Source organism: Cynocephalus volans, chromosome 10, assembly GCF_027409185.1.
Source record: "Cynocephalus volans isolate mCynVol1 chromosome 10, mCynVol1.pri, whole genome shotgun sequence".
Taxonomy (NCBI): Eukaryota; Metazoa; Chordata; class Mammalia; order Dermoptera; family Cynocephalidae; genus Cynocephalus; species Cynocephalus volans.
Window position 1 is genome coordinate 132635119 of NC_084469.1, and position 16705 is coordinate 132651823.

General features: G+C 34.6%; 1 protein-coding gene across 2 annotated transcripts in view; it reads right to left on the reverse strand.

Moving 5' to 3' along the window:
* Window positions 1-16705, reverse strand: part of CBFB (core-binding factor subunit beta) — a 54636-nt gene that overhangs the window by 12463 nt on the left and 25468 nt on the right. Inside the window, exons 4-5 of one of the 2 annotated variants that reach the window (XM_063112257.1) lie at window positions 13580-13696; window positions 2897-2992 (exon numbers count right to left, since the gene is read on the reverse strand). In XM_063112257.1, coding sequence (XP_062968327.1) covers window positions 2897-2992; window positions 13580-13696 — 213 coding nt within the window. Of the gene's footprint in view, window positions 1-2865; window positions 2993-13579; window positions 13697-16705 lie in introns of both variants that reach the window. The other variant, XM_063112258.1, reaches the window with a different exon arrangement.

Here is a 16705-nt window from a genome sequence, read left to right on the forward strand (position 1 = left end):
CCTTACCAGTCATCTTTAAAAAAAAAAAAAGAAGTGTAAGATAATATATGCATATTATACATTTTAAAACTTCTAAATTTACAGATACAGAATGAAAGAAAGTAGTGTGGAAGTCTGATCACGAGAATTATAAAAGCTTCAAAGAAAACAAATATATCGTATATACGAGGGTTCTTCAAAAAATTCACGGAAAGATTTGTATTATCTTTCAATTCCATTTTTCCATGAACTTTCTGAAGTACCCTCGAATCTCTCCTGTATTCTCCTCCTAGCTAAAAAGTATTCTTGAGGGCATCCTCAGTTGCTATCAGCCCATTAGATAAATTAATTTATTAAAAGATACTGAATTTTACTTTATACACTAACAACTGAATGGGCTTGGTTTTTTATTTATTTTCAATAAATACATAGTAACAGGAAATTTTAAATATATATACAAAGCATACATCAAAAAGTTCATGTAAAAATAAAATTAAAAAATTATACAAATCTGTCCATGAACTTTTTTTAAAAGTTTTTTTTTTTTTGCAGCTGGCTAGTACAGGGATAGAACGCTGGACCTTGGTGTTATCAGCACCACGCTCTAACCAGCTGAGCTAACCAGCCAGCCCTCCATGAACTTCTTGAAGTATCTTTATTTCTGTCTGTCTGTCTGTCTGTCTGTCTGTCTGTCTGTCTATCTAGATGTATATAGACATATGGGAAATAATATCAACAATAATAGCAGCTGGCACCTAGTCAGTGCCCACATACTCTAAAAGTGCTTTTGCATGTATTTACTGACTTAATCCTCATAATAAACCCTATGAGATACACATGAATTTTGCCCCCATTTCATAGAAAGCAATAAGTTTTCCAAGGTGACAAAGCAAGTGGCAGAGTCAGATTCAGACTCGTAAGTCTGGCTCTAGAGCCTGGGCTCTTAACCATTCTTTGTATACACATACACACACTTTTATGTCAATTTCTAAAAAGTGTACATATAATTTTCTGCTTGGAAAAAACCACAGATATTCTATAACACAGACTTTAAAAAACTTTCAAAAATTTTAAATTGTGATAAAATATGCATGAGATAAAATTTACCAACTTAACCATTTTTAAATGCACAGTTCAGTAATGCTAAGAACACACACGCTGTTGTGCAACTAAACTCTAAAGCTCTTTTCATCTTGAAAAACTGAAACCCTATACCAATTATACAACCAGTCACCATTTCCCTGGCAACCACTATCCTACTTTCTGTCTCTATGAATTTGACTATCTTAGGTACATAACGTTAATTTTTAATGTCTGGAAATTATTCTATTTGGTTGATACACTATAATTATATTTTAATGCCTTTTGATTATCAAAATGAACATGTGCTAACTTTCTATTTCTTTTTTTTTTTTTTTAAAGATGACTGGTAAGGGGATCTTAACCCTTTACTTGGTGTTGTCAGCACCATGCTCACCCAGTGAGCTAACCAGCCATCCCTATACAGGATCCGAACATGTGGCCTTGGTGTTATCAGCACCGTACTCTCCCGAGTGAGCCACGGGCTGGCCCCTATTTCTTCTGTGAAATGTTCCTGTTGATATTAAGTTTATAAACTTGAAGTACTCAACAGATGTTAACATTTGACAACATTCGTTTTATAACACATTAGTTCTTATCTTAATTATTTTTGTTTTGTTAGAGTATACTTTTACAGAATTTGTATTCCTGAACAATTTATATATACTTTAAATATTAATTACTAACTTTATTTTTTTTTTTTTTTTACAGCTGGCCAATGTAAGGGATCAGAACCCTTGACCTTTATGTTATCAGCACCACACTCTAACCAAGTGAGCCAACTGGCCAGCTGATATGATACTTTAAATACTAATTTTTATAACTGAGGTCTACTTAAAGCAGGGTGCAATTTTATGTAGAAAACAATTAAACGTCATGTTAATTAAAAGATATATCAAATTTAAAAACTGGGAAAGACTGAAAACTTCAGTGCCTAAGACTGAACTCATATATAAAGAAACACAAGGAAGCAATCACTATAAAATCAGGATAATGATTACTTTTGAGCAGAGTAAGAAGGTCATGATTAGATGTACACATGCAGGGGGCTGTTGGTGTGGCTGTCAGAAGTTTTATTTTTTGGGCCGAGCCCGTGGCGCACTCGGTAGAGTGCTGCGCTGGGAGCGCGGTGACGCTCCCGCCGCGGGTTCGGATCCTATATAGGAATGACCAGTGCACTCACTGGCTGAGTGCCCGTCACGAAAAAATGACAAAAAAAAAAAAAAAGAAGTTTTATTTTTTGACATGGATAGTAGTTATAAGGGTGTTAGCTTCACAATAATTTATTAATCAACATATTTCTTTTGTGCAGATTTACATACCTGTATTTTACTTTACAATAAAAGTATTAATTCTATTCTTTGAGTAGTTTGAAAATATTAAATTTTTCTCTAGCAAAGATATACAAATGACTGAAAATTATACTGTTACAAAATCAAGACAAATATTCATAGGAAAAAGGAAATATTACTCTCAAAAAGTTTTAATAATCTTCTAGAAATATTTCTGTTAACATAAGGTAATTTTTACAAATAATCTGAAAAATAATTAAGAAAAAAGATATTTGGATAAATGAATTAAGAGAAAATATACCTTGTAATAACAAATTACTTTGATGAAGACCAATAGATGAGGAATTCATATACAACTTTAAAACTAGAATAAGTTTCTTTACAGCAATTACATTTAATAAACACAAAGTCAGATAGTATAATTTTTAAAAATGAAAGACAAAATTAAATTATTAAAAAACATTATGCACAAACATCACAAACACAGCCTGAGAGTTTGGGGGAAAGTACTAACCAGTTACTGCCAGCAGCTGTGAAACTCTCACCTCCATTTCCTCCCGATGAGACCTGTCTCTATCTTCAAATTCACGTGTCCTTCTCCGAGCCTCTTCAAAAGCCTGTTGTGCTAATGCATCCTCCTGCTGTCAGAATACATGAAATACCTTTTAATTTTGACTTATAATAAAAATTTAAAATTTGGAGATGTTTTATTTTTTGGAAGAAACAAATAGCAGAGTATTTTTCAAAATATCAACACCATAAAAAAAAAAAAAAAAAAATAACGTGAGGGGTACTTTAAAAGAAAACTTCAGTATTTTCAAGTTTTATATTACACCTTGAAAATAGTAATGATCCCATACTGGCCAGCTGCCCCCCCAAAAAAGAAAAATAGTAATGATGTTCACTCATAGTCTAACTATTAAAAAAGTTCTTCCCTTTTCTTTCTTTACCTCATCAAAATAATAATCGTGATCAACTCAATATTTAAACCATAGAAGGACAAGGAACATAATTTAGTAAACACTTCTGTCATTTGGGGATAAAAAAAAAAAAAAGGCCCTCTCTAACTATGACACTAAAACCAGAAATAGAAGATTAAGAGAATTGACTATACTAATGTTACAAATTTCTAGAAAACAAAAAATAAATGAAATTCCAAGGGAAATAATCAACAAAAAAATATGTGTAATATATAACAAATCTATCCTAAACCTTTCCCAGTTAGTGGCTAAAGATCTGCACATGAAGGAAACCCATATACCTCAAACTCACTGTGTCTAAAAAGGCAACCAATTAAACTTTCTCCTCTATTCTTTCTTTAATCTTGGTTGGTGGCACCACTCATTCATTTCTACTAGAAACTTGAGCCATCTTTGACTCTGTACTCTCTTATCTCGACAGAGTCAATCAACCACCATGTCCTACTCATTTGACTTCCTACATATCTTTGGGACCTTTGGTCTCCTCTTCATTCCTATAAACATTTTCCTTGTTCAGGCCCCTAAGAGCTCTTATCTAGATGACTGCAAAAGTCTCCGAAAACAGTCTCTTCCTGTTTCCATTCTGCCACCCCCCAATCTACAACACAGTCATGAGAGCATGCCTTCTAAAACACAATCTGCCCACAATGTCCCCCAACTTAGCACAGGATGCTCAACTTTGTAGTCACACACTCCGAATACTAGGACTTTTCAATGGTACACTTGAAGAAACTAAAAGATCCAAAACAGCATCCAAAAATTCATCAATATTCACTTTCCGGGCCAGCCCGTGGCTCACTCGGGAGAGTGTGGTGCTAATAACACCAAGGCCCCGGGTTCGGATCCCATATACGGATGGCCGGTTCGCTCACTGGGTGAGCGTGGTGCTGACCACACCAAGTCAAGGGTTAAGATCCCCTTAAAAAAAAAAAAAAAAAAAAAAAATTCACTTTCCTAGATTCACTGCAGCAAGGAGTGGCCATGTAACTCAATTGTAGCCAATAAGGTAGAAGCACAAGTCACCTAACGGGGCTTCCAAGAAAGTCATTTAATAGACATTTCACCATTCCTCCTTCCTGGGAACCGACGCAATACCCAGAGATGCAGCAGCTATCTTGCAAACATGGTAATGAGGATGTAGTCACACAATGAGCATGGCACAGCAGGAAGATGAAAAGACCCAGGGACTCTGATAATATAATTAAGTGCCATACCAGGCCTGGATTGTGTACTGTTCGATATCTTGCTCTGTGTAATAAATCCTTTGTCACTGTTAGTAGGATTTTTTAAAAATTATAATTTTCACAATGTCTATAACAAATGGAATTTAAAGGTGTGATGAAATCCCCATTCTTATGAAGCACTTATTAGCTTTATGACCCAGGACAAAGTATTTCATTTCTCCAAGCCTCAATAAACTCACATGTAAAATGGGCACAGTAATACTTCACAACAAGATCACTGTAAAGATTAAATGAGATACATAAAAAGTGCTTTAGCACCCTGCCTGACAGCATTCAACAGGTGCTAGATATTATTTCACAAGCATTTATGGATATATGAAATTAATACTTTGACTAAACATCACACATACCTACTGTATTCTCAGAACGTACTATCCAAGCCAGAAGTCCCTGCAAAAGAATGCTATTCCCAATTCCCAAGGACTTTCTATTATTTAGTTACCAACTGGGACACATCTGTTGATGACAGGATACCCCTTCTGTCCTATACATTCATTCATTCACTTTTTTATTTATTCCACAAATATTTATTTAGCCTTGATTATGTCCAAGTCAGTGTGCTATGTGCCATGGATACAATATGATAGAGGGAACAAATGGTGCTTTTCCTCATGGACCTTCTGGTCTAGTGAGGCAGGTGGGCAATGAACATAAAACTAGCAAATCAATATAAAATTATCAACTGTGATTAAGTGCAGTAGAGAAAAATCAGAAGATGAAATGAGAGAACATAAAATGAAATGTGATCTAATTCCATACTACTAGCCACTAACATGCATTCTAGCAATGGTCATGAATTTTTCTTTTATTAAAAGAATAAACAGTATTATTACTAACAGTTTCAGTAAAATAAGTCAGGAAGAGATTTGGTAGCCCTGTACTTTCTTTCTTTTTTTTTTTTTTAAAAAGATGACCGGTAAGGGGATCTTAACCCTTGACTTGGTGTTGTCAGCACCACGCTCACCCAGTGAGCAAACCAGCCATCCCTATATGGGATCCGAACCCATGGCCTTGGTGTTATCAGCACTCTCCTGAGTGAGCCACAGGCCGGCCCAGCCTTGTACTTTCAAGTTCCAATTTCTGTACTGGTCTTTTCTAGTGATGTGTGAGATGTATATGCAGTGAACAGAGTTCATACTTACTGGAAAGAGGATTGGCGATTACTAGTGTTACCCTGATTCTTTCCTGTTGCAACCTAAGTAACACCTCCCTTTCAAGGACAGTATAAAGGGCACTGCTCACCCATAAAGTAGGCTCAAATGGCTAGGGATAACTACCTTTATCCAGTCTCGGGTGATGGTGGGAGAGGTTTTCAACATTCAGTCCCCACCAGCTACTTGTTATACTAGTTTGTCTATACTACAACCTGCACGAAATAGCCAGGTAGGGTCATTATAAAACATGGTTGGGTGTATATGAAATCCACATTGGTTTAAATAAAGGCTTAGTAGTCCTGTCAAGAGCATATACAGAATATTCTGACTACCCTTGCTGCGGTGATTTTGTACAGTTTGAACATCACTAATCTAAAAATCCAAAATCCGAAATGCTCCAAATTGGAAACTTCTTAATCACTGACATGATGCTCAAAGAAAATGTTACTTGGAGCATTCTGGATTTTCAGATTAGATATGCCCAACCAGTATGTATTCTGCAAATATTCCAAACTCCAAAAAACTTCTGGTCCCAAGCATTTCAGGTAAGAGATACTTAACCTATACAAGAGTATTTCAAAAAGTTCATAGAAAGATTTGTATTATCTTTTAACTTTACTCCTCCACAAATTTTTTGAAGTACCCTTGTGTTATCTAAATCTACAACTATATTTATTTTAAAGTTTGGTAACTCTTACCTTTCTGCAGCAAAGAATTTAAAAAATGAAAGTTCATGTTCAATGAAAAATTAAGAATCAAATTCATTTTCAAGAAAGTTGAGGATGAACATGTAATTTGCAAAAAATATTGACATTTACTATTCTCTGTGAGGACCAGAATGATATCACTGATCACATGAAAAGAAATAAATCTGCTGAAGAAGCATAAACATCTATTTCAAGGACAAAAATTTTAAATGTGCAGCTGCAAATGGTACATTTGACACATCACTCTGCAGAACGTAACTTTTCATTTAAATCAATGACTCTTCCAAATTAATTTCATCCACATTATTGTGCACATACAAAAAGCAAAGCTGTCTATATCATGGCTTCATTAATAGAAATACCTTGCAAACAAAAAGATAACAGTTTTACATCAGTGTCATCAGGTACTTTAAAAGAGAAAATCTGTTAGTTTCCAATAATGGTTCAATTTTTCTAAACCAATCATGGAATCAAATAAAACTTCTGAAGGGTCATTACACTAAATGTGAAACATCTTCTTGTGATTGTCAAAATAAAGTCATTTAAGAAGTATACCAATGAAGATAAAATTATTACACACTTGAAATATGGCTAGTCTGAGTTGAGATGTGCTGTAAATAGAAAATGTACAATGGATTTCAAATACTTATTACAAATAAAGCAAATATCTCAATAAATTTTTGTTGATTACATATTCAAATAATATTTTGGATACACTGGGTTAAAATAAAATATAATATAAAAAATCATACTTGTTTCTTTTCCCTTTTTTAAATATATGGCTTCTAGAAAATTTTAAATTATAGCATATGGCTTGTATTTTAATCCTATAGGAGTGCATTGTCCTAAAATACAGCTTGATGAATTTCCACAAATTAAACTTCCTACGTAACTATCAAGAAATCCATATGAAGAATCCATATGAAAAACAAGACATCCTGGAAACCCCCATGGGTACAACCGTAATCCTTAAACAATATGTATTAATTTTGCCCACTTTTGTACTTTTATATAAATGGATTCATATAGCATGTGCTCTTTTGAACCCTCAATATATTTTTAAAATTCATCCATATTAGTGTGTTATAGTTTTTCATTCTCATTGTATTTCTTTGTGTGAACATGTACTTTAAAAATTCTACTGTTAATGGACATTTGGGCAGTTTACAATTTCTGGCTATTACTAATAATGCTGCTACAAATGTACTATTACATATTTTGTGATGAATATGAATATTCATTCTTGTTGTATACATGCCTTGGAGTAGAACTGCTATATCACATGTATACATATGGGCAACTTTAGTATTTACTGGCAGTTTTCCAAATGTCATGCCAATTTTACATAACCAACACACCAACTGGTGCCCCACATTCTTGCCAATGTTTGGTATTGTTTTTTTCATTTTAACCATTCTGATGAGTGTGTGGTAGTATTTTGTTACAGTTTTAATAATCATTTCCCTGATGACTAAATTAAGTTGAATACCTTTCATTTGGATAGCCTCATGTGTGAAGTGCCTGTTAAAGTCTTTTGCCCGCTCTTCTATTGGGCTGTCTTCTCACTGAAACATACAAGTTCTTTATATACTCCGTGTAAGTCCTTTACCAGAAAATTTTTTCCCACACTGTTCAGGTTACCTTTACATTCTCTTAGTATTATCTTTTGATAAACAGTTCTTGGTTTTGCTATAATTCAATTTATTATTTATTTATTTACATTTTAGCTTCTTTTATGACCTGTTCAAGAAATTTTTGCCTACTCCAAGGTTGTGAAGATGATCTACACATTTTCCCTTAAAAGCTTTACTGTTTTAAATTTTATAAACTGTTGGGCCGGCCCGTGGCTCACTCGGGAGAGTGCGGTGCTGACAACACCAAGGCTCCGGGTTTGGATCCCATATATGGATGGCCGGTTCGCTCACTGGCTGAGCGTGGTGCTGACAACACCAAGTCAAGGGTTAAGATCCCCTTACCGGTCATCTTTTAAAAAAAAAAAAAAAAAAAAAAAAATTTATAAACTGTTATCTATCTTAAATTGATATTTGTGAATGGTGTAAGGGGTTCTGATACATCCCCCCCTCCCACAGGGATGTTTTATTGGCCCAGCGACCATTTACTGAAGAAGAGACCTTTCCCCCTGCCTGCACTGTAGTGTCACTTTTGTCTCTACTTATTGCTGGTATATAGAAATACAACTGATTGTGTACTGACCTTATACTATATCCAACATCCTGTTAAATCCACGTGTTAATTTTTATAAGTTTTTAGATTGCTTTGGATTTTCTAAGTACATGTGTCTTCTGCAAATAAAGATAGTTTCATGACTTCCTCTGCATTTTCATGTCTTATATATTTTTTTTGGAAGAATCTTTTGATAGAGCTCCTATTTTAAATCACAATTGATTGATATTTAGAAGTTGTAATTCTGAAGCAACTGAATTTGGCAAAATATTCAGAAGAACCATAAACAGAAACAACTTATTTGGTATGTTTTGTCTTATAGAAAATTTGTCAGGGCTGGCCTGTGGCTCACTTGGGAGAGTGTGGTGCTGATAACACCAAGGCCACGGGTTTGGATCCTATATAGGGATGGCTGGTTAGCTCACTAGCTGAGCATGGTGCTGAAAACACCAAGCCAAGGGTTAAGATCCCCTTACGGGTCATCTTTAAAAAGAAAAAAAAGAAAATTTGTCAAAGAAAGGTACTCTGGACAAAAGCAAAAAGATGATACTTTTTTTTTTTTTTCCCCCAGCTAAAATATTTACACAATTTAATTTTTTTTAAATGGAATTGTGACTATCCTCCATTTAGCTCTTAGCTTACCAGGTATTTCAGCATCTGTTAGAGAGAATATTTTATTAATTTTTTATACAGTTTACAGAGAACAGTCAACTGAAGATATCAACAGTTCCAAATATATTAACTATAACATGCAACTCTGAAGAACACTTTTATAAAAAAAATAAAAATAAGACCACATTAAAAAATATATATATATTCTTCCGAGAAATACCAGAAAAATATTAGATATAGATATGAATAAGAAACTAATCAAGTACATGAACAGATATCAAGACTAAATATTCGGCTTATTATATCTTAATGCTCAGATGATTAACATAAAAATGCATATTTTATTTTGCTTTAATGTACACAGATATGTTATTTTAATTTTTAAAGAAAACCTTATTTTTGAAAATGGTTTTAGAATGTAACTATTTTTCTGGGGCTAGCAATATAGTAAAACCAATTAGTGCATCAATAAATTTGTGGGTCAAAATGTTATACAAGTTTAGTTATTTTTACACTACCTTTTTACTTTTAGGAATGTTTCAGAGACAATAAAGCAATATGGTGACTCTAATTCTACAGCAAATTACATCACTACTGACATTACATTAACCGTGAATTTAGGTGAATTTTCAAAAACTGTTTTTGGATAATTCAGAAGAGCTACTTCTGCCTGTCTGATCAGCATATAGAAACAAAGCTGTGTTGGGACACAGAAGTGGGGCTGAGTCCCTAGAGATGCGGCTCACTCGAGGACAAACATCTCCAATGAGAGAAGGCTGAAATTTATGCATTGCAAAATTACACATCACTACATGAGACAAACATCAGAGCACTAGAGAATGAATAGTGGAAACCATAAACGGAAAATGCTCAAGTACAAGCAGTAACAAAAACAAGAGTATTCATTTACAAATTGTACTGCATTCCAGGTACTGTGCTAGGTTCGGCCCTTTATATATACTATTTCATTCGGCTGTCCACAATTTTGTAGGTAGCATTACCCTTGTTTTATCAAGGAGAAATCTGAGGCCCAGAGAAATGTAATAACTTACCAGCATCACACAGCTGGTGTCTTAACCAGGGCAGGCTGCCATACAAAATACCATAACCTGGATGGCTTAAACATCAGAAATTTATTTTTTCACAGTTCTGGAGGCTAAAAGACCCAGATCAAGGTGCTGGCCCATTTGGTTCCTGGTGAGGGCCTTATTCTTGTCTCGTAGACATCCACCTTCTTGCTGTGTCCTCAATGTCAGAGAGAGAGAGGGTGAGCTCTCTCTTGTCTCTTCTTATAAGGACACTAATCCTATCTGATCAGGGTGCCAGCCTTTTGACCTCATCTAACCTTAATTACCTCTATAAAGGCCTTATCTCCAAATACAGTCACATAGAGGGTTGGGGCTTCAACATATGAGTTTGGGGGTGGGGGGCACAAACATTCAGTCAATTATAGCTGGTAAGTGGTGGGGCCAGGATCCACAATTACATGACTATAAACTCCCCAAACTTCTACACTTCATTGCCTTTCTACTTTTATTATCTTGCAGATGATTTGGGGACAAGGAGAGCTACAGACAAGTGCTAACTGCTGACTGATGATTAGGATCACCTACTTTGAAATTTTTACATTATATAGGGCCAGCCCGTGGCTCACTCGGGAGAGTGTGGTGCTGATAACACCAAGGCCATGGGTTCGAATCCTATATAGGAATGGCTGGTTTGCTCACTGGCTGAGCATGCTGCTGACAACACCAAGCCAAGGGTTAAGATCCCCTTGCCAGTCATCTTTAAAAAAAAAAAAAAAAGAAAAGAAATTTTTACATTATATAATACCTCTTACCATTCTAGTTTACTATCACAACAGATGGCATTTACTTTGTAGGGGCATAGCTCAAAAAATAAGGTTTGGAAAACTCTACATGTAGAAAATTGTGTATTAAAATTTTTACCTATTGTTTTAATAAAATACTTCAGTTTTAAGTCAATCCAACCTGAATAAATCCAATCTGCCTTATCACTTCTTACAGAAATAGCATTCTAGATTGCCAACTATTTATTTTTCTGAAAGAGTTGGGGACTCCTTACCATTGTAGAAATCAAGGTAGCAGAGATTCTTAAGAATTTTAACTTTGAACCTTAATTTTTACAAGAAAGGTCTTATATTCTGATCCTTTGATAAGAAAATTCTCAAATTTCCACATATGGGAAAAGACAATAGAGAAACAACAAAGAGAGCTGCTTTTTGTTCTTTTCATTATTAACCTTATTAAGATTGATATCAAACAAAAAAACAAGAACACTTGCTAATAATCAGGTGCTTTTGCGTTGTCTTTCAGCATTATAAATGTTGTTCCACTATCTTCTGGCCTCCATGATTTCAAAAGAGAAGTCGGATGTTAATCTTATTGTGGCTCCTTTGCATGGGATGAGTTCTCTTTCTTTCTGCTTTTGTGATTCTCTGTCTTTCAACAGTTTGACCATGACTAGGTCAAAAGAGATTTCTTGTTGTTTATCCTACTTGGAGTCCATTGAGCTTCTTGGATAATGTAGATTAATATTTTTCATCTGATTTTAAGGTTTTTGGCCATTATTTCTTAAAATATGTTTTCTGACTCACTCTCTCCTCTCCTGGTACTTTCATTACACATACATTAGTATGCGTGCTGGTGTTCCACAGGTCTCTGAGACTCTGCTCCTTTTTCTTGTTCTTTTTTCTTTCTCTTCTTCAGCTGGATAATCTCTATTAATCTATCTTCGAGTTTACTAATACTTTTGCCAGCTCATATCTGCTACTGAATGTGAATCTCATTTCAGTTACTGTACTTTTTAACTCCAGAATTTCTATTTGATTCTTTTTTATAATTTAGATCTCTTTATTAATATTCTCTTTGTGAGTCATTGTCATAATTCCTTGTAATCTTTAAAGGAAAGAATTTTCCTTTAGTTCTTGGAACGTATTTATAAATGCTTTGAAGTCCTTGCCACTAAGAACCAACATTTGGGTCCTCTCAAAAATAGTTTCTATCGTCTCCTTTTTTTCTTGTGTATGAGTCACATGTTCGTGTTTATTTGCATATCTCATAATTTTTTGTTAAAAACTAGAAATTTTAGATAATATATTCTGATCCTTGCTTCCAGCTTGTTGTTGCTGCTTTTTATTTATTTAGTGACTTGCCTGGACTGATTCTGTAGAGTCTGCTTTCCTCAGCAGTATGTAGCCTCTGATGTCACTGCCCAGTTTTCTTTTTTCTTTTTAATTTTTGCTTTCTGGGAGGCTGCCCTGGGTTGGCATAGCTTAGTTGTCAGCCAAGGACTGGTCAGAGGTTTTGCTTAACATCTTGAGCCAGTCAGCTTCCGTCCTTTGCCACTGGGTCTGTGTGTGGCTTGGGAGAATGCTTTCAAAGTTCAGGGAGTTTACCAGTCTACCCTGTGTTCAGCCAGGGACTTGCAGCTTGCCAAGGGCCCTCTGTACTCTCTTCAGAGCAGGTGTAGCTTTGCACATGCACACAGTTTCCTGGACCACATGAGTGTAATTTTAGTAGGGCCCACTTTAGCTATCTCTTTCCCTGATTTCCCTCAAAGACTTCTGGCTGGTCTGCCATTTTGTTGCTTCCTACAACATTAGCTTTACCAGATTGTTTGCCAATGAGATCCCTATTATTTCTGACAACATCCCTGGGCATGGATTTTTTCTGAAGCTCTGCTTTAAATAAAGTCAGCTCTCTGACAGGACAGCAAAGCTACCAGTCCTTATGGTTTGCTCTGCCTGCCCAGGGTAGAACTTGAGGGACTACAGAGCTAGGGAAAGGATGGGAGTAGATCTGACTAAAATGCCACAGACTGTCACTGATCTTACTAAAATTCAGTAGCTTTGCTTCAATAAATGCTTTTCAATTTATGTTCTTTGGTTAATTTCCGGAGACCTTAAGTAGATTTTATTTTTTTTTTATACTTTTTGTCTAGTTTTATCATTCCTTTCTGGGGAATGGATTTGCTGGACTCTTCACATATTCCAAGAGTGCTGCTCCTACATTTTATTTTGAACTGTGTTTTTGTTTTTGTTTTTTAACCTCATAATGTTCTAAAGATCAAGAGCAAATATTGAAAAGAACCATCTACTGGACTTTGAAGCCCCCACTGAGCAGACAGGGGTAATCCAATAAATTTAGAACCACGAAAGGAAAAACCTTCCTAAAATCAGGACCAGAATTTGGGTCTCAACACCTTAAGGATTCCTCAACATTCCATACTTACTCTTAAAGACTAGGTAAAATAGGTCTCCAGGCAAAGGCAAGATTAGAGGCTAAATAAAGGGATCACACTCAGTAAACCCTGAAGTCACCCTACCTGGGCTCGCTCCTCATCAAACTCCAGGCAGCCCATACCATCCAGTCTCTGAAGATCAATCCAACCTTTCCAGATAACACAGACTCCATTCAGAATCATAGGAGCCTTCAAATATACCTAAGATACAGAAAAGAAAGATGAAAACCATTGAAAAAACAGACACATGAAAATCAAAGGATTAAGCTTACTTATGTAAACCCTGTAGTTTTTTTTTTAAATAAAAAGATGAACACAATTATAAAATTAAGAATTATAGGAAAGTATATATATAAACCACAGCCTTTGACAATATCCTATAAATTAAGCTAATCTGGTTTACTAGAATTTTATTTCAAGTCATAATTCTTCCAGATTATTTTTAGAAGGAAGTTTAACAGGATTTGGAAAAACCATTTTTAGTAAGGTGATGCTTGAAGTAGACATCTTTGTCCGCTCTTCCAGATAAAGCTAGGACAATCAGATATTTTGTCCGATTTCTGAATCTTGGGTAGAAAGATATAAAGAAGGAAAACAACTGGAATTAACTGTTCTCTGAAGAACTTAAACTGCTTCCCTCAACTTGGATCTCTGCAGCCACCCAGGGTCAGGCACGCACACTTCCCTTCAGTTTTATAAGCTACTATAATTTCCTGATAACTAATCCTTTTTTCTTTTTCTTTTCTTTTTTCTTTTAAACTTAAATTAGCCAGCGTTGATTTCTACTGCTTTTAACCAAAAAAAAAATTAACTGATATACCATTTACAGCTATATCACATTAGATAATGTTGTTTATCCTTAGGTGTCCATAAATAATCCAAGGCAAAGCACTGCTATCTTTTATGTGGAATTTAATTCAAACTATTTCATGGTCTTTTAAATATAATAGAAAAGTTTTAAGGTCACAATTGACTATATACAAGAGCAATCATTTGTCTAGAAACTGATAAGCTAACCCGAATCTGGTTATTTTAACTCACTCTTAAAATTCTTAAATACTATAAATTAACAAAATCAATTAAAATTTAATAAAATCTTTTTTAAAAATCAAGCATCTTGAATTCTTGGTAAATAAGAATGTTTATTCCTCACACAATATTCTTAGATGATAAAATTAGCCAGACTTCCTACATCACATTCAACAATTGTACCTTCTTATATGTTAGAGAAATATCTATAATGAGTGTCCTGGGATGCTATAACATTTCAAGTCAGTGACAAATTAAATATGTTCACTATTCTTTATGCAATGAGGTTAAAAAAATGAATAAATTTTAGAAAGATCTTCAAAACTGCTGAAACCAAAAGTACCTCTCATCTGGTAAATCTTTAGTTTTATTAGTGAAACTACATTCTTCAACAAAGAGTCTTGGAAACTTCCTGTTTTCGAAGATGTTTAATAAAAATAGTTGATTGCCAATAATTAGATTTCATAAAATCTAAGCTTTACAGTTTTATTAACTTTTCTTCTGCAAAAAATAATTAATTTCTTCATCATTTGTTTTCATGTAAATAAGTAACCCTAGAGCAAAAGCCACTTTAGATAATGATTTCCAAATTCAGATCATTTTTGATCACCAAATTAATTCTCATATTGGCTTAAAATATAATTGTTCTCAATAGTTATAAAGGATCCATCTAGAAAGGATGGCACTAATGCTATCATCTTGACGGGAATATTTTACTGTGATACAGGTAAGAAATATAAAGAGAAATTTATTAGTTCCTACAATCTCCCCCACCTTAACACCAGAACATACTAATAGTTACTTTTTAGAAACATTTTAGGTCTTCAGTACTTCATTCGGGATTCTGAATAAAAATAGACATAAGGGCCGGCCTGTGGCTCACTTGGGAGAGAGTGGTGCTGACAACACCAAGTCAAGGTTTAAGATCTCCTTACCAGTCGGTCATCTTTTAAAAAAAAAAAAATGGCGTAGATTTTTATCATTTATTGCCTTGAGCAAGATTTTTTAAATGGAGAGGAAGCAGGACTTCAATGCGTTTTCAGGCAATCAAATACATCTATATAAATGAGGTTTTTCATTTATCTATTCCAAATACACTTTCTTTGTATAATCCCAGTGCTTTTTGAGCTAAAAACTGGCATTATTTATTCCTGTATAATTATATGAAATTGGTAAGGCAGTTTTTCATTTTAAGGAAAAAGCTGGAAGCACCATTTTTTAAAATTACTCAATTTAGCAGTTTCTTCAACAAAGAGTTTTGGAAACTTCCTGTTTTTAAAGATGTTTAATAAAAATAAGTGATTACCAATAATTGTAAATATGTTAGAAAAATTACTCCTGAGATACCTGTAAAATAAAACCTATAGGATTTAAGCCTTCCTAGTTTGTATTTGTTGTTCCCCCCTTCACTACTAAACACAACCATTTTTGCTAAGAGTTTCAATAAACCACGTTGAAATAACTTCTACTTACATTGGGAAAAAAACCCCAAAACATTAATCTCCATTTCTCCTCCCATTTGGACAAAGGGAAATAGTCTACAGTTATAGCTGAAACCGTTTAACCACACATTTCCTTCTGTTCTGATAAGTGCTCATTCCCTTCCACACTGTGAATTTTAAACTCCACCAATGAGCACCTACTCAAACAAGTGACTGACAACCTCATGCTCGACACTTCATAAAACCTAAAACCAATATCCCTCTATACTTCATATCAATATAACTCGACTTACCACACCTCTAATGAAGATTTCCACCTACCTTTCTAACAGGTGGAGGAGCAGCATGCAGTGGGGAGTATAACATTTCACCTACCAATGCACCTCATTATTTTAAATTCTCATACTAATCATGAATAGAACTCTTCTCATCTAATAGCAGAAAAAGGTTAACTTCATACCACTCTAATCAGATTTTATATTCTTCATCAATGGTTTATATCTTTTAGAACTGAAGATTCTATAATCTCTTAGCTTATACACATTAATGTCCATAGTAAAAAATATTTTCCATATGAAATTACTGAATTTTTAAAAATCCAGGCCGGCCCATGGCTCACTCAGGAGAGTGCAGTGCTGATAACACCAAGGCCGCGGGTTCGGATCTCATATAGGGATGGCCGGTTAGCTCACTGGGTGAGTGTGGTGCTGACAACACCAAGTCAAGGGTTAAGATCCCC